This window comes from Otolemur garnettii, unplaced genomic scaffold (assembly GCF_000181295.1).
Source record: "Otolemur garnettii isolate 467f Iridium unplaced genomic scaffold, OtoGar3 scaffold00028, whole genome shotgun sequence".
NCBI lineage: Eukaryota > Metazoa > Chordata > Mammalia > Primates > Galagidae > Otolemur > Otolemur garnettii.
This window is the reverse complement of record NW_003852423.1, coordinates 10,806,157-10,825,205: the sequence shown is the minus strand read 5'-3', so window position 1 is coordinate 10,825,205 and position 19,049 is coordinate 10,806,157. Positions and strand designations below refer to the sequence as shown.

The following is a 19,049-nucleotide window of genomic DNA, read 5'->3' as shown; positions in this document are numbered from 1 at the left end:
CATAGTATAAAATATCTAGTACGCAGGATGTATTTTCATTGTTATAAAGGAGTGGAGACCCACAGGTTGAGAACCCACAGGTTTGAGAATCCAAATGCTGGATTAGCATTTGGCTTGGTAGACTGAGTAAAGAAGTTGACCTTCCTCCAAGTGGTCAGGCATTATCTAACTCACTGAGGGCGGGAATACAACAAAAAGGTGGAGGGAGATTGAATTCTTTCTCTCTGCCTGGTTGTTTCAGCGGGGACATATCTTTTTCTCCTGCCCTTGATTTAGAACTAACAGCATTTGCTCTTGGATCTCAGACCTTCAGACCCTGACCAGAATTTATACCACCTGCTTTTCTGGGTCTCCAACTGGCAAATGGCAGATCATGGAGCTTTGAGCCTCTATAATTTAAGTGAGCCAATTGCTTATAATAAAATATATAGAGGATGCCAAAATAATGTACACACATTTGAAGAAAGGAAGAGAACATTTAAAAATTGTAATACTCGCTAGACTAAGTATACCAATAACAAAAGATAAACAGAAGTCACGTTTGAGAGCCTTTTATAATTGCAGAAGTCACATGGGACTTGAATATTGCAATTTTAATACAGTTCTTTTTTCTTCAAATGTGTATACATTATTTTCACATTCTCTCTATATTGTTTCCTATTGCTCTATTTCCCTTGAGAACCCTGACTCACATAGCGTTCCATCTTTTTTAGATCCTTTTCCCTAGAAAGTGTCCTATGTTTCCTTAAATATATTGGGTAGAAGTGAATAAGCAGAATCTAGGCATTAACTCTGAGATTCCTCTTCTTCTATTTCTGATCATTCGACAAATTCTACTCATCTACCCCCAAAATAGACCTGGAATCTGTCCACTTGGCTCCATCCCCACTACCTGGATCCTCGTCCAAAACACTTTCTTTTCTCACTGGGTTTCTTTGAACGGTTTCTGCCTCCAGTTTTTGCTCCTTTCCACTCCAACTTCTGCCTTGCCGCCAGGAGGATTTTCACGAACCAAAGATCTGGTCGGGACATCCTCCTTCCCCATCATTAACATTCTTCCATGGCTTTCCTTGGCATTTAGGATTTTTTTTTTAAGCATCTTTTAAATGCTCTACCTCTTTGATGCCTATAGCACTGCTTTCCACCTGGCTAAACACACTTCACCTACCCTGACTTCCATTCATTTCCTAGAAGGGGCCATACTCTTTCCTGCCCCAGGGACATTCTTTGGTCCTTGCCTGGAATGCTTAGCCACCTACTCTTTTGTTGAATAATTCTCCCCCTTTAGGACTCCATTATTTTATTTTATATTTTAGAAATAGGATCTTAGTCTGGTGCCCAGCCTAGAGTGCAGTGGCACAATTGTAGCTCACTGTAACCTCAAATTCCTGGGCATCAGCCATCCTCCTACATCAGCCTCCCAAGTAGCTGGGACTACAGGTGTGCCCCACTGGGTGGGGCTTGTGCGTTTCTAATATGTTTGCAGGTATGGTGTATTTCGTGTCCCTGAAGCAAGAGTGATGCGTCTTTGGATTGCCAGGGGTAAAGCCACTGCGGTTTCTTTTGACCACTGGAAAAACGTGTGCTTTTCTGGAGTCTGCTACTCTGTTTGGATGGAGAAGGAGAAAGGAGAACGCCATCATATAGCAGGAAAGGTTTCTAGAAGTTGAGAGGATTGAGCCAATGTAACTGAGCACACGTGTTTGCCTGCATAGGATTGGTAATAGATCTTTCTGCCTTCCTGAAGCCTGAGGCTGTTTCTCTCAACAAGCCCAAAAGTGGAAATGCCAACCTGGAAACATTCTTTCCAGGACTTAGGATTCCTGCTTTAGGTTACATTCAACGTTCAACCATTCTTACAAAACTATTCTTATGACGGTTAAGTGTTGTCCACTTTTGCCAATGCTTTCAATGGTTGAAGCTCTCCAGAAAGCTCAAAACCCATAACTTCTATGCAAAGTTCCCAAGCATCAACAATATATGCTGAGCAAACCTCTTTAATTAACGTAAGGCAGAAAGAGCTCCAGCTATAAGGGCTGCGGACTGCTTGCCTTATAAGGAAGACATGGAAAAAGAAATCTTCAGTTTTTCTTTTTTTTTTTTTCACTCAAAAACAAAGTAAACAAAATCAGTGATTTGAAAGTTCAGTATGGCTGAGAGAATTCATTTGCTTAATATGGAGAGCGCTTTGGAGTGGAGGGGCAGAGGGTGAACCTTCAAGAATGACTGTCTCCAGCAAACTTCTGGCAAACTCTTTGGCCTATTGGTCCTCAGCCAATGTTTGTCTTCATAAATGAATTCCACATCTTTATTAAGTTAAGTATTTCTCTCTTTTTTTTTTTATTATTTGAAACATACTTTAAATATTTTGTTTTATGACGTCCTGGAAATTGATACAATTCCTTCCAGATCAAGGAAGATGGAAAAAATTGGTTGCATTTTTGTGTATATTTAGACTGATTACACAAAAATTATGCTCCAATTCATCCATTACTACGACCATCACTCCACGTCACCTGTCAACAACTTGGGCAGTCAGAATTCGAAGTGTTTTTTCTGAGTAGATGCTTTTTCAGAGAAGAGCCCTAAATGATTATTAAGTAGAAATATACCCCTAGTGTGAGTTTAATTGTAGAAAAGTGTGTAGTAAGAATTATAGATTTTAAATTAGAACCAACCTTTTATAAGGCAAACCAGGGCAGGAATAAACCAAAACACATCAAAAGCCTGAAGTGAACCTCTAATGTCAGACCCTTTACAGAAGCAAGTCATGATTTGTAACCCAGAGAACGAATCTTATTAAAAAGAATTTTATCTGACACAGATGGAATTTCAAAGTTGGCCCCTTTACAAATGTGTTAATTGGCTTTATCCAAATGGGGGTGGGGGGGGGCATTTCAACCATCAGTATTGTTGGTAGAGAAGAGTAAGGCAAATGAAACCCAGCCCGAGCAGAAACTAGATTTGTCTTCCCCACTCTTCCAATCTCAGTTCTTAAAACCTCCTAATGGGTTTCACTGTTTTCTTTCCAGTGCTTATCATAATCAGGGAGCCACACATTTGCATCCTTAATGGACCCTTTTCAAAAGTGTGTTGACATCTCCGTAGGTTTTGAATAGCTCTTAATGCTTCTCTCAATTTGGGCAGGTGCCCACAAATCTCCTTATATGGGTCTCAACATATAGACTGTCTGCTTTACTCACAGGGTTAGTTTTTTTTGTTGTTATTGTTATTGTTGTTTTTAATCCCTGGGAACCTATCTTAATTATACAGTTAAAAAAGTGAAAACTCAGGAGTCAGATGACTCAGAAAATGAGCATCTAGCTGGGTGCCCACACACGGGGCAACATCTTAACTAGATCTGTGAAACTCAGCCCAGAGTTAAAAGTATCATCCCTGCCGTGCTAAATTCACTTTTTTGAGCTTCTATTTTTATCGAAAGGAAATAGATATAAATAAGACCATCAAGATAAACACAGGTTAGAGGAGAAACCTGAAATCAAGGAGGGAGCTTATCATCCCAGCACAAACTCCCCTGCATTTTACTCCTTGCCATTTTCTACGAGGACCAGGCCGAGGTGCCGTGTTAGACCCACCTAATTCTGCGTGGCTTTAATTAAAAATGCCATCCACTAGAAACCCAACTACAATTATTTTTTAAGTTTATTTTTTCAAACACGGAACTATGCTAGGAGCTTAGCATGAATAAAAGATCATTTCTGCCCCTTATTCATTATTCCTTCGGACAAATACAGAGGCAAAGAAGTCAGCACGGGGTGTAATGGGAGATACCTCTCCCCCCCAGAGTGACATCTAATACCCTGGAGGTTCCAGGGGAAGGGTCCTAGAAGAGCAGACACATGAACTGTCCCAGGAAAGATGAGAAGTTAGCCCCATGTGGCAGGCACACACATGCACGCCTGTGTGCCTGCAACGCGTGTGTGCGGGGGGGGGGGGGATGCTGGTGGTAGGACTCCAAGCAGAGTTAACTGTCAGTGCAAGGCAGGTGGTTAAAGCATGTCCACAAAAGCTGACAAGATACTAAATAACTACTGTCACACAATCTCTTTGGATGATAACAACCCTACCTGGAAATACAGTCTATCTGATGTGCAGCCCACTCAAGTGATCAATCCCTTTGGATATGGCATATTGGGAACTATATGCCCTTAGAATTTCTAAAACTGATTTTCCCATATTTCAGGTAGGTGGCTAAGCTACACATTGAGAGAACTATTTGAGGCTCGGTGCCTCTAGCTCAGCGGCTAGGGTACCAGCCACATACGCTGGAGCTGGCATGTTCTAACCCAGCCCAGGCCTGCCAAACAACAATGACAACTACAACCAAAAAATAGCCGGGCATTGTGGCGGGTGCCTATAGTCCCAGCCACTTGGGAGGCTGAGGCAAGAGAATCGCTTAAGCCCAAGAGTTGGAGGTTGCTGTGAACTGTGACACCATAGCACTCTACTGAGGATGACATAGTGAGACTCTGTCTCAAACAAAAAAGAGAGAGAGAGAACTATTTGATAAACTGTCCTACACAACTTTGAGTCTTTTTGCATTAGAAAGCAAGGGAATAAAAGGGAAAGGGATATCTTGGGTAAGTGGCAGAGAAGCTCTGGGAGCTCTTAGGCACAGGACTTGTTTTTTTTTTCAGAATCAAAGGAGCTTTTCTTGCCCCTATTGTTGTTCTTTATTAAACTGCTCTAGATCAGGTAAAAGTGGGAACAGAATTCAGCCCTGTTTTTTCTGATTCTGAAGCCTTTTCCAAGACGGAAGTTGGTAAAACCGATTTTTCTCTCCAGTGCTTCTAGTTTTTATTTATTCTTATTTTGAGCTCAATGAATGCAGCAGGCAAAAAGACAGGAGGGTGGGGAGGGAGATTTCAACCAGCACTATTTTCACGGGAAGTACTGAAAGTATCTTTCTGAGTTTGGTGTGACTTTTATCCTCTCTTTTAGGCAACACATTAATTTTGTTTCCTGGTCAGCAACTTCCGACCTCGGAGTTCTGTGTAGAATTCTGCCCTGATAAGATAATAAATAGATGTTCCCATGATTTCCAGCAAAGAGTTAAAACATATAGATATATCTTTACATCTTCATTGACTTGAAATCTTTTGATGAAGCACATTATTGTCCCCTAGTTTCTAAAATGATACTGGCAGTCACTGAATGCACCCTTTCTTTCAAAGGGAAAAGAGAGGCAGGAAGGAAAGAAGGAAGGAAGCAAGGAAGGAAGGGGAGCAAGCCTTGGCTATCTTGGCTTTTCAAATATGACAATGAGGTTAAGAGACAAGATAGCATTGCAGAACCAACAGCCCAGCCCCCGGACGCCCACCCAGGCTCTCTCCTTTGCAGACTGTGCACAGCTCACTCAAAGCCTACCCCTTCTGCCTATGAAAAATGAGGCTATAAAAGTGTCAGCCTGCTTTTGTCAGGAATAACTAGTAAAAAATAATTGGAGGGCATTTAATGCATATGATGCGCAACGTTCATAAGATAATTAGTCCATGGATGCTTCCTATGCTGCTCCTGAGCTATAATCGAGCTTATTAAACAGAGATGCTTTAACAGAATTTGAGTTTCCAGGACCATTCCCAGCAACCTGGAAAACTAAACCCATCCCCTGCCTCCATAATATGCAGGATTTCCATACCGTGGCTGTTTTAACAAAGCGATGAATACTGCTCTCCAATCTGTTTGCTTTTAGCAGACTTTTTCATTCCTTCTTCAAAGAGGCTGGCACTATCATGCCAGACAAATGACTAGAGTAACTGTGCACTCTTCTAGACACCAAAGAATTAAATTATATCAAATACAGCACAGTCCACTTAGGATTGACTTCAGATAGTATGGGGTGGGGGGATTCGTGTATTTTTGAGTTGTGGGGCATTTTCTGGTAATTGTCTGACTTGAAACTTTAGTTTGTCAATCAGATGGTTCTCTTTGCCACGGAAGTGTGCGGGGTTTCTTTGGTAGAGAGAGAGTATTAAAGAACTAAGAAAGCAGCTGAGCCCCACAGGCCTTTTTTTCTTGTCATATAGTTAGTTGTTGTCAAAAAGATTCACTATTACGTCTGGGGACAGGGGAACTCCGTGGCGTTTTGTGTTAAGTAAAAATGTCTCAAGCCATTTTTCAAACATTTTGAGGTTTGGCACAAACCTGAAATCCATCTTGCCAAGCACTTTCCCCCCTTAATTCTTAAACCCATGTGTCTTTCAAGGGAAATTTAATCCGTATGTTTCTGATTCATTTACACTTAACTCATCAAAATAGTGTTTTGTAAGAGCTATTTGATGTTCAAGAAGTCTTATGAGCTTCTCTTTTTATAAGTCTGAAAAGCATTGCTTTCTGAGAACTAGAAAATGGTATTTTACCAGCTGTAAGCCAAATGACTTGAGCTGCGTTAAAAATCAAGACCCTGGTGAATTTAGAAGGCATGAAAACAGGGGACACAATGACATGAATAAAGACCCTCACGTCTGCCTGCTCAGACGTCTACCAGAGACCTTTCAAACCCAGTCTCTCCCTGAAGAAGCCAATCCCCAAAGACCTGGGAACAAATTGTAAGGCTGAAGCAGGAAAGAACTATGATTCTACAGCAAAAATTCTCATCAATTCTGGAGATTTCCATTGAGATTCCCAGCTCAGAACCAACAGATATAAAACCTATTGCATTTCATTGGATGACTCTATTGCTAGGAAATTAATCAACAAATGCCAGCACTAGAAGGGCTTCATGAAATTTATAGTCCATAGTATTAGGATTTGGGGTGGAAGTGGGGGTGACTTATGGAAGGAGATATGTTTCTCACACAGGGCTTCTACACAAGAGGACTTTTAATAAAGTATTCTGAGGGTGCACTGAGCTTCAAAACAAATACCTTAATTTTATATGAGAACACGGAGGCAGCAGGGGAGGAATCTTGGAACTGGGACAGAGGTGAGAACACAACCCGGTCACCTCACCCCTGCTCAACATCCCGGTGACCTTACCCTACACCAGTGCTTTTCAAAGTCTGGGTACAATTCCTCAGGTGGCCAATTGGTGAGAAATTTCCGAAAATAATTTAACCTGATATCATCACCATTTTAGAAAAATGAGCAGATATCTAACAAACAAGATAGGCAAGAAATGTTAAATAAGTACACAATAAAATACTGTTCCATAAAAACGACACGTGTCCATATACATGCATGTAAGTATACGGGGTTATTATAAAAAATACTTTTCTCCCTGTTGCTCATATAAAAAAGTTTCAAAACCACTTTACCATACAGAAAACCACATTTTGTTTACTGATCATTCAGCCAATAGCAGTTTTCAATTTGTCTCTTTAACCGTGACACAGCTGGAAAGACCCAACCTGCCTGTTCTCACCTTACACGGAGGAAATCCTACAAAGCGCCAGCCTCTTCCCCCTGGAAAGTATCTTAATACACGGCTTGGGAGAAATGGATTAGAGAAAGCAGAGACAGGAGGGAATGAGGACAGACAACTAGTTGAGAAAAAAATGGTTCATATTCATCACCGTCTGATTTACAAATGACAAGAGTGATGTCCAGCTCCCATTCTGTGCCACTGCATAGCTGAAGGTTCAGACGTGTGAACACAGAAAAGTTCCAAATTGCCTTTTCTAAGCACTTAACAATCATTAATTAGTTAGAAACATCCTCTGAAGGTTGGGAGGCACAAAACTTCATCACTGCACAACACAGCTTTGGAGACTCCCAGCAAGCCAAATAGTACGACACCTGGGTAATGACTGTGGGGAGATTAATTGGGTTAACTGGCTGTGAAGACTCTTGTGACACAGCATTATGGAAAATGCTGCTGGGTTGCACAGTCAGATGTCAGAGCAGGCTGCCGTCCTTTGTACCTAACAGCTGAAAGCTGCCTCCATGGGAAGGATGCAAAGTCATTAAAACAACTATGAATTACCCTTTGCTTTCTTTTTTCAGAATCATAATGAAGTGACAAGTTTTCTGTGGTCACAAAGTGCCAGAGTCTCTTTGGGATTAAAGTGAAAAGCGGGGCTGTTTGGGAATTGTGGTCTAAAACCGTTCCCTAGGTGGGGAGCAAGAGGGAGGAAGCAGCGTGTTTCAGAGCCCAGAGGTCACATCCTGCAGGTGGGTGGGTGCCGGCTCTGGGGCGGCTTCCAAGCTCTGTCCTCATCCGACACGCACTGCCTGCAGCCAGGAGAGGGAGGAAAGAGGAGAGTGGTGGGAAGCAGAGAGCTGGATTGCAGGACGTTTATCCCTGCACATTTATGGCCCAGGACTTCTGTGTCTAAGAACAACATGCTCCACTGCTAACTAGACACCAGGGTGCTTACCGCTGGAAGCACAAACAAGCTTTCCCGTCTGCCTCCCGCACCCTCCCTCCAGACCAGAGGGTGGAGTCTTTGCGCAGCCAGTTGCCTGAATGACTCCCAGCTTCTGCAGGGCCAGCTGGTGGCTCCTCTATTTCCTTGCACACCTAAGTCTCTCTTTGTACCCTCCATACCACACTATCCCCAGGAGCCAGAACTCAAGCCGGAGCTGAGAAGCACTAGCTTGAGCAAAACCAGGAGTTCCTGGCACTAGGAAGCCCCCTGGCAGAAAGGTGCTTCTCACTGCCTTAGAGCTTGCTCTGGGGCTCAGGCTGCGCCCCCAAATGGTTTAGGGTATGGAATAATCCTCTTTACATTTGGGGTGGGAGGGTGGCTTGATTTCAGAATCTATAAGATGAGAGGGTTGGGCTGAGTGGTCTCTAAGGTCCCTGTCTTATCAGTGCCTTTAGAAGGGCAAGATGATTATTCTACTACTGAGGAAGTTCCAGATGATGAGAGCAAATCCAAACCAAATGTTCCCTGTGACTGTACACTGGAGCTTCCTCTTTGCCCTCCAAGGAAGGAAATGGCAAAAAAGTAGGTAGGGCAAGATCTGAATTCAAAAAAATAATCTGGCTACAGAGAGGCCACTTGCATAATCCACATTAGGGTGGATGCTGGTGAGAACAATTTACATCTACATTTATCCTAAATGAGTTTATTATAATTGCTGTTATTATGATTAATTCCAGAGGAATTAAATGGGATCAGCCCTTTATTGCAAAGTGTTGCTGAGCTGATGGAAGTATTATGAATAACAAGAAGGTCAAGAAGGGGCAGATGGAAAAGAAAAACTACTTTATGCCATTAAAAAAGAAATCTACTACTTAACTAAAAGGAGGGGGAGAAAGACCTGGCTCTGCTTGATGCTGAAATAATTAGAGTAATTTCAAGGGCAGTCTTAAACCTCATTGTCTGACCAGTAAAAAACATGGTCATCTGACAGCTGAGGGTGTGATTTCTCGTCACTTCTGTACCTGCTCGTGGCCTCACCCACATTCTGTGACTTGGTTTACCTTTCTTGTAAAGAACCATTAAATGACAGTATTTCTCACTACATTATTGATGCCCTAAATAAATTCAGACTTTCAAGAGTCAACTAGTTCCATTATTAAATAATTAACATTTACTGAGCACTTACTATGTTAAATGCATCACCCTGTCGTGAATTCTATTTCATAGAGCAGGGGTCCTCAAACTTTTTAAACAGGGGGTCAGTTCCCTGTCCCTTAGACCGTTGGAGGGCCAGACTACAGGCCTTGGGATGAGTTAGCTGCTAAGCAGGACAGGCAGCAGCAGCAAAAACACCCGGTGGGCTGGATAAATGTCCTCGGTGGGCTGCATGTGGTCTGTGGGCCGTAGTTTGAGGACGCCTGTAAGCAACTAAGGCTCAGAAACATTCAAAAGATTGTCAAAAATCACGTCATTAAATGAATGGCAAAGCCAGAGTTTGAGACCAGATTTGTCTGGCTCCAAAATTATTCACAGGACACAATCATATCGGGCCATATTGAGTGTGAGGAATTAGGCTCTCCCTTATAAAAGGGCTTGTTTTATAGACCTTCCTTTAGCAGTGATATGGGCCCCAGTGAGGGCAGAGGGGCTGAGCCAAGCGGGCAGACAGATCCAAAGGCCTGCAAGAGGGCCAGCTGGCCTTTCTGCCATGTCAGTGCATGAGTCAGCCCAACATGACTTCAAGATTTGATTTTTAAAAAAAGTCCATGGGCTTCTAAAACACAGTACCTCATGGTAGGCATCCCAGCTTACACAATACAGACTCTTGGCTTTGTTTTCCCATTAAGATGAATGATTAACTTTATGCATTAATAGACACCTTGGCATTCATTTGGAGCCATAGCATTGCTTTCTCTAGGCTTTTCTTTCTTGGACACATTCAGTTCTATTTCAATCATTATGATGGAAAAGAAAAAAACTAGAAGGTAGAATTTAATCTGGGGTTATCACAAGGAGAGAAAGGAAGACTTTGTTGCTAGCTGGGTGGGTCTTGGCTCGTGGGTAACTACTGTCCCACTCTCCATAATAATACCTATTGATTAATTCTTCTTAGGTGCAATGTTGCCTCATTAATCATTAAATAAGCTCCCTGCAAGGGTAGGGACAGGAAAAAAAGATGTATGGACTTGTTTTAAAGTGTTTGTGTACTAAGTAGCGGACTTTGTAGTGCTGAGTCAAGTCAATTTCCGTTTTCAAAGGTGTATGTCATCAAGGAACTACTCCTATTGTAAACTGTAACCAAAACTCATGAAATGCTTGCCTCTGAAAGTACCCAGTCTTACAGCATACATTTTAATCGGGTTCTCAAAGTCATTTAAAAATCACAAACTAAAATTTGGTCACAAAATGTTTGCCGGCAGGGCCCACGGTTATCAATGCCTCTAGTTACTCCCGATGTCCCTGTGCTGTGACTGCCTGCTCAGGTTCTCGGACACACACCTTTCTACAATCCAGCGCACAAGGAGTCTTCTTTGAAAGTCAGAATCCCATGGAAACCAAACAAAAAGGGAGCAGAATGGAGAAACCAGTGCTTTGTTTCACAGCTGCTTCTTTTAAGTACAGCTCCAGATTGGCCCACCCTATTTTCTGCCAGATACAAGACAGGGCTTATTCTAGCTCTCCACTAATTTCTGCCTCTTAATGTTGACCTGACCTTCCTGACAAATGCTTACTGAGTAAAACCCCAAACAATACTTTCATCATGTAACTCAAGACACCCTTGGGTCCTTTTCCAGCTTAGATTTGAGGATCCCAACATGGAACCCTTTGGGTGCCTCTCAGGCCTCACTCATGTTGTATAATTTTATCAACTACCATGCTAAATCTTCCACTTGCCACCTTGGAAGTCCATGTCTCTTCAATCTTCAAAACACCATTTGGTACCCCCAGAAAAGATATGTGAGACAGAGGCAGCAAGTTTAAAAGGTAGCTCCAGGTCAGGTGTGGTGGCTCATGCCTGTAATCCTTGACCTCTAAAAGGCTGAGGTCAGAGGATCCCTTGAAGATCAGGAGTTCAAGACCAGCCTGAGTAAAAAGCAAGACCCCATCTCTACTAAAAGTGGAAAAATTAGCCGGGTGTTGTGGCCTGTGACTGTAGTCCCAGCTACTCAGGAGGCTGAGGCAGGAGGATCACATGAACTCAGGAGTTTGAGCTTGCTATGAGCTAGGATGAGGCCAGGACTCTCCAGCCTGGGGCAACAAAGCAAGACACTGTCTCATTAAAAAAAAAAGCACCACCCAACATATTTCAAACTTTAACTTCTCTCAGTACAGCTAGAAATGACTGAATTTACTCACCTCCACTTCACTCCATTTTCTCATTCATAAAGCTCCAAATAACATGAGTGGACATTCAAGGGTCCTTTTCCCAAACCATATTGTCCTGTATCCTTCCCTCCATCCAGGCAACAGGAAACAGGGGATTTTAATCAGTAGTAGTCCTCACCTCACTTCATTTGGATGGGTTCTTTTCTCTGTTTCTAATACTGCATGAGACTCTGACCTGCCCATTTCCTGAATAAAAAGAAGGCATGACAAAACAAAGGCTGGGGATAGAAGAAGACAGAGTGACACTGGGAACAAGAAGCCCAGGGAGAGTCAGGGAGGCTGCACCTGCAGCAGGGACTGCTGCCAGGAGAATCCTCAACCAAGACAGCCCTAAGACTTCATCCTGGTCATCTCACTATATGCCAGGAGCCTCAGAACACCACCTCCGCCCATAACATCAGCTCCGCAGGTAGGTCCGCTGATCCTCATTTTATAGAGAAGATAGAACCCATGGGACAGAGAGGGGAAATGGCTTCTCTGCCCAATAGATGCCTGCCTCCCTGATGCCATCACCTTCCTTCATGTCATAGATGTGTCCGCCAAAGACACATGGGAGGGCAAAAAGGAAGAATGCGAGTTCAGCTCTGACATCTGGTGACACTCAGGCGTGGTCAGTCGGCATTATTCTACTCTGTGCCTGGCAGACAGAGAGAGGGGATTTCTGCCTCTTCCGTTGTGCTAGCAAAGCTATGCCCTCTCCCTCACCTGCTCACATGCGAAGCATGGCCCCAGGGCCCTGTGGAAGGAAAAGCCACCATTTGGGCCATGCCCCTAGAAAATGTAAAACACAGATAATGTCAACCAGGATTCCCCAACTGGGCATTTGGTGACTTTCACAGACAGGCACAGGCATGAGGCCCCTTCCTTTACCAAGTCATGACTGTGTGCAGTTGGTGGGTGATGGCGAGCTAGACTCTAGGCCCCAGAGCTTGTATGCACTTTGGCAAGTCTGACACATTGTGTTTTCACATTGACAAAAACAACACACACAAGCTGAGTACAACTGAGGAAGGCTGAATAGGGTCAATGGATCGTATCAGTGTTTTTACCCTGGTTGTGGTATATACTATAGTTGTGCAAGATATTACCACTGGGGGTAAATGGGTAAAGAGTAGGTGGGATCTCTCCATATTATTTCTTACAAATGCGTGTAAATCTATAATTATTTGAATACAAATTTCAAACGAAAAGCGACAATCAAAACAACCTTTCCCCAAATTCCCTTCCCCCTGAAAACCAAAATAGTCACCAAACAGTGAGATTAATCATTTTTGCCCATCTGGAGTATCGTGGGTCACTGTGATGAAGATCACAGAAGTGAGGCCTGGTATCCCAGCTGGCACAGATAGGCCACAGCCAGGCTCACACTCCACGCCTTTCTCTGACAGTCACAGCAGGGCAATTCTGATTATGGGTGAGCAACTTGGAGCCAAGTCGACATAAATTGTAATGCTCCAAAAAAAGAAATCATGCCCTCTTTATTCCTGAAGAGTCCCAAGCGCACACTTGGCATTCAACAAACTATGTGCAGTGACTAATAATCTTCACCACTGGTTTCGTTTCAGCTCGGAGAAATTTCTCTCCACAGATAGACATGGTTACTGTCCTTCCCTCCATTACAATGAAGCTGGACCCCAAAACACATAAATACGTACTTCACAATGATGCTACTCCCTGAATACATAAATATATACTTTATATTAGTAAGACTAGCCTGGACTTTGGCTGAAGAACAGGAGTATTGTCTGGAAAAATTATCGAATAAGCATGTATAGTTTTGCCTTCCAGGATCTTTGCAGGTTTTAAAATGTAGCCTTATATCTCATTCAAAACCTTGAGCTGATATTAAAATTATAGAAACATATCCAGTAGTTATGTTATCATTAGGGGAATGAACTGATCACTGTTCTATGCCCCATGAGTGATTAAAGCATGAGAGTCTAAGTCTCCCACATTTTTAACACATTTTATGAATTTGAAGGGTGAGCGGGATGTTTTCGGGGAGTTTACTGGACAGGTAAATTCTCCCTTGCCTGTTCCCACTCATTTTGACAGACTCACCTAGGTAATTATATCTCACTGACGTCCCCTCACAAGCAGTATTTGAAAACTAAGAATTCTACCACATAAGGAACCTTCCTGCCAAAAAGCAAAAACAGAAACAAAACCAAAAAAACTCCAAATGTCAAAGTGGGGAAAGATATGTTCCTCTTCACCCTTCTCATTCATTTATTTTCAGGCACTAATTCACCTCGAATTTAAAATGCATTTTTCTCTGAAAAGCTATGCCAAATACCTGTTAGCATTTCTTTTTTTAATAGAACATGGACATAGAACTTTCTAAAGGAAGGGACTTCTGAGATCATCTATGACTGGGTCCCCATGGAGGGGAGGAGCTTATACCCACCCCGTCTTCCCCCTTCTCTTTCAGGTGCATCCCAGATGGTTTAAGTGATTTGTTCAAGGTCAAGCATCCGGATTAGCACTCAGGCCTCCCCACCATATCATGCTGTTTCCTCAAAAAATGACTTCCCCACACACCCTGGCTTTTGACCTCTGCACAAAAAAGTAGGGAAGGGAGAAAAATCCATAAAGTCATGATTAATTATATCCAAAACATGTGTTAAATAAATAAACATAAACACCTTTCTGGTGTGTGCCCATGCCTCAGTGTGCATCAAGCCACAAGATGATGATCAAAAATGAAGCTCAAGAAAAGTTGGGGGTCCCCAGAGTGAGGGGATGTCGGGCTTGTTCTCTCCTAGGACTCCAGTCGACAGTCATCTAATAATGAGGGGTGGTTTCAATGCGAGCAGCGCACCCCCACGCTAAATCCACTTCATGAAACACACAGAAACGTGGTAACGATTTTCAAAACATAAAAGTCTCTCTCCGGATACACATTTAGAACACAATCGTTCGCTCCCCCCTCCTTGTATGTAGTGTTAATACCTGACTCTCAAGTATTAACTGTTTCTGAGTCGATTCAGTGAAAAAGTTTTCATGACCTTTTCAATAACAGAAGCATCTGAAAATTAATTCAAGAACACTGAACATCTTAAAGGTAGTGCTAGATTGTCACGTGGAACAACCAAAAGTTAAAATTCTCAAGCAAATGCACCACCACTGTAACCTTAGCTGAAATAACTGGCAAAAGACTGTAACTACTCCTGAGGACCACGTATTAACTTCCAAACCTACAATATGTACACAGTTATGATGTTAATTAAAAATTCCTTTTAAAAACTCTGTAATATATATTCTTAGTAATAAATAGAACAGCACAAACTCATACAACACAAATAGTTGGTCCAGTCATGAGCAATTCACCAGTTACACGCAAAAAGCAACCCCCTACACGCACACTCCCACTATCACTCCAAACTATCATGAAGAGACCGTTCTGAGCCATTTAAAAGAGAAAGAGAGGGAGAGAGAAGGGATCCTGGTGGAAAATAATACACAGCTGTGATAATATCATGTTATTTTAAAATACCATAATATAGTTTTACTTTTAATAATAAAAGATAAAAAAGGGGTGTCTGTGAATAATTAGAGATTGCAGTCTGAAGCCAGTTACAGTCAGTGCAATTGATAATAAACTGAAAACCCCTTGAGAGCAGGTAAATGCTTTGCAACCCTGACCCCCTGGCTCTCACATTACTTAACTACCCTGCGGTTCTTGCATTACATCACCATTCAAGCGATTGGTTCCTGCGTTTTAACTCTCTCCCTGTCTCCTCCGATTAGGAGCAACACCGTAGCAAAGAAACTTCCCCCGAGTTTGCTCTTTCTTGCTTCGCTTTTTTATTTGTGGCCCTTTTGCTTCTGTTGCTTTGCTCCGCTCTTTTTTTTTCTTTTTTTTTTTTTTTTGAGCCTTACCGGCCTCTGTTCAACTCATTCAGGTCTCTTTACCAGAACAAAAACTCTGACCAAAGTGAAAAGAAATGCCTCCTCGGGCCAGAAGAAGAGCGAAGAAGGGGCTGGGGGAAAGGAGAAGGAAGGAGAGGGGAAACAAAGACAGGCAGGAAGGGGGGAAAGGGGAGAGGACGAGGAGGAGGACCAAGACTTGAGAGCAGAAGGCAGCGGGGGCAAAAAAGTCTATAAAGTCAGGAAAAAGAAAATAAAATTAAAAACAAACCTCATGGACATCACTGAGGCTGAATTCCCTCCTGAGGTGCAGAACATGAGAGCTCTGGAATGAGTGTGTGTAGAATTTGAGCCAAAGCTTAACTAGCTTGAGTGAGTCATATCCTTCCCATTTGATTCCAGGCCAAGCGATGATGTAATGTGCTGGCCCTTCTCTTGCGCCCAGCTCTGGCTCTCTCCCTCCAGCTCGCTCGCTCTCTTTCTCCTGGGCTCGCCCTCCTCCCCCTTCTCCTTTTTAGCTCAGTGCTAGTGAAGTCACCATTTAAATCTGGCAGAACTGAAGCAAAAACTTCAATGTAACCAAAACAGCCCCAGGCCGAGTTCCAGACTCAGGGAGCCTGCCTGGTGCAATTGCCCTTAGAAACGGGTAAACAGAAGGGGAAACAGTGCCGCTGGGGATGGCCCTCCAGCTGCCATCTGAGAGCTCAAAGAGGGGACAGGGACTTCGGCAGGCAGGGGTCCCTTGGTTCTGATAAGAAAAAAAAAATTCTGGTTTATAAAAAAGGGTTTGGAGAAAGGGAAATAATGCTGAGACTCGTGTGGAGATGGAGAAGCAGGGAGAGAGAATAGGTTGGAAGGACTGAGACTGAAAAATCAACACGGGTGAGCAGCCCGGGCTTTAGTTCCGAACCAGGTGACAGGGTTTCCATTGCCCAGGGCCCCTTTTTTTCCTGGAGCTGGATGGGACTTTCTGTTGCCGAGTGCCAACCACCACCCCTCCAGAGAGTTCTCGCATCTGACCTCCCTGTCAGCAAGGGCAAAACCACTTCTGGTCCAAACACGCGCCCGTGTCTGGAGCCATCAAGGGCTGTGAAATCACAGTCACTTCTCCGCTGGCCCCTGCTGGCCGCTCTTTTATGTGCTAAGGAAAAGGACCCTGGCCGCAAAACACAAAGCTTGCCTTTCTGAGATTAGCACTCCGCTCTCAGGTGAACTGTCCACGGAAGAGGGAGTAAAAACAAGTTCCCCTCAAAATGAAAGACAGGCTACCCCTTCCTCGACTTGCGGGAGGGGTGAGCTGAAGCTGGCAGCGCTGTCTGTGAGTTTAAAGAGAAGGCAGGGAGAACAAACCCCCCTGCGTCTCTTTTTTAATTACAGAGTGAGGAAAAACAGCCTGGGGGGGCCATGAGGGGGGAGCCAAACCTTATCCTTCACGAATGACAGCGAAACCTTTTAATTGCCAAATTCTACCCCTCCCTGGGACCTCCCCGCTCAGGACTCTCCGAGAACAGTCTAGACACTTGCCGGCTTTATTAGCAGGGCGTTTTACCCCCACCTTCTCTCACTTGTCTATTTCCCCTCACCCTTCACATCTCCTCCAAAAAGAAAAAGTAATTTTCAAAAATGGGAAGTTCGCTAGTATTTTTTTTTTTATGCCACAAAAGCAGAAGGAAGGCATAGGCTGCAATTTTTTTCCCCAAAAAATGACCAAAGCTTTTCCTATAGCTTAGTCGCTCTTCTGGCCTGTGAATCAGGTAGACAATATAAATATTTGTCTCTCTGCGTGTTGCAAAGCAGACAGGGTCTTGACTTCTAAACTCTGTTTTTGGAGGCATCTCTCAGCTTATTAAAGATGCTTGCTGCTGAAGGTCAGGGGTGTTAATCTGAATCCCTTCGGATTTAAATCACAGATTCAGGGAGTATCGCTGTTCTCGGGGTGAGGAGTTAAAATGCCCGACAGTCTCCCTGACCCTGGGGCTGAAGCAGGGAAGAGCTTTCTCCAGCGTGCTGGCCTCTGGCATCATATCTTCAATTGATGCCACCCTGGCTTCCAGTGACACCTTTATCAAAGCAGGCAGCTCTGAATTAGAGGTGATCAGCCATAATTACAGCTGGCGCCACTGAAGCCCGTGGCCTGACAGCGGCAAATGTGGTTGTTATAAAGTTTGGTCCACCATGTCAAGGGCCTGTATAACTCATTTACGTCTGACTCGCCAAGCAGCCATTGATTTTTCTTCTGCTACAGGGAATAAATAAAACGAAAATTTCAATAGCTGCTAGAAGCCTTTACACTTCAAGGCAGGCCGACATGATTTTGCATAAACTGCTTGCTCCTCTTGAAATGTGCCGTTGACCATCTCAGTTACTGTAATGCTAAGGTCTTTTTCTTTTCCCTTGTACACTCTCCACAGAACTTCCCCCATCTTAGTTTTTCCTATTTAAAATGTTTTCTTTATGTTACATGTATGCCAACATGGATATGTGGTGGAGTCTTCCAAATTTATATCTTCCCGTAAACTTAATGGAAAATGCTCTCTCTAGGATTTTTCTTAGACCCTATCACAGGGACTGTATGAAGCCCTGAGATAATGGCCCTACGTATTTTTCAGTGACTATGCTATAGGTAAAGATGATATAAAAGTAGCTTTCCTGTGCCTGGCTTGGAAAGAAGAGAGGATAGTGCTGGCTTTGGCCACAGCCAGGCACAGGACTCCAGGGAGACACCCCAGCACCATTGCTTCTGCCTGAAGAAGAAAGGGGCCATGAGGTTCGGAGGTGGCGTGTGTGGCTCTCATCAGGGAGTGACGTGGCCAGTAGGTCTGGTGCTTCTGGAAGCCAGACAGACTCCAAGGACCCAGCAATGTCTGACTGTACCTCATGGTGATGACTATTAAGCCACCAATGTGCTACAACACATTGACATCCCAGTAAAACCTCTCTGGAGTGCCAGCCTGAGTTGAAATCAATTTCAGAGTTCAAGGGTCTGGATATTTACATTTGCACTTGTTGGCTAGAACATAAGTATTCCCTCTGCCACTTCCAAATCAGGCATTTCACTGGCTGCTAAGTGTCTCTCCCTTTGGAAAAAAAAAAACCCTGCTTTCCCATTTTCCTTCCTGTGAACAGCAAATGAGAAACAATATCCCATTCCCAAAAGGAAATTCCCCTCCGACTCAAGTTTCCTTTTCACCCATTTGGTCTTCTCCTTGCCTTGGGTACGCCCCCCAGCCCCCAGCCCTCTATGTCCTAGCTGCTCCTCCAAAGAAGGGGCTTTGTGGATATAAGTTGTAAGATGCTCTAATTCCAGTGGGAGCCCTCTTAGAAGTAGCCCCCGGCCAAGAGGCTAGGCCTCCAGATTAGCTGGCTTGCTCAGGAATGCATACAACACCCTCCTTTGCAGAGTGTGTCATCCTTGGGGAGAGGGTGGTGGGTACTGCGCAGATGTTTGGTGTAACTCACATA

At 43.6% G+C, this 19,049-nt stretch overlaps 1 protein-coding gene across 4 annotated transcripts in view; it reads right to left on the bottom strand.

Moving 5' to 3' along the window:
* Window positions 1-19,049, bottom strand: part of CREB5 (cAMP responsive element binding protein 5) — a 401,904-nt gene that overhangs the window by 114,360 nt on the left and 268,495 nt on the right. The window contains exon 1 of one of the 4 annotated variants that reach the window (XM_012804339.1): window positions 15,859-16,071. The exons of the other annotated variants lie outside the window; for them this stretch is intronic. Coding sequence (XP_012659793.1) covers window positions 15,859-15,905 — 47 coding nt within the window. The 5' untranslated portion in view covers window positions 15,906-16,071. Of the gene's footprint in view, window positions 1-15,858; window positions 16,072-19,049 lie in introns of those variants that run through there. 4 annotated transcript variants of the gene reach the window in all.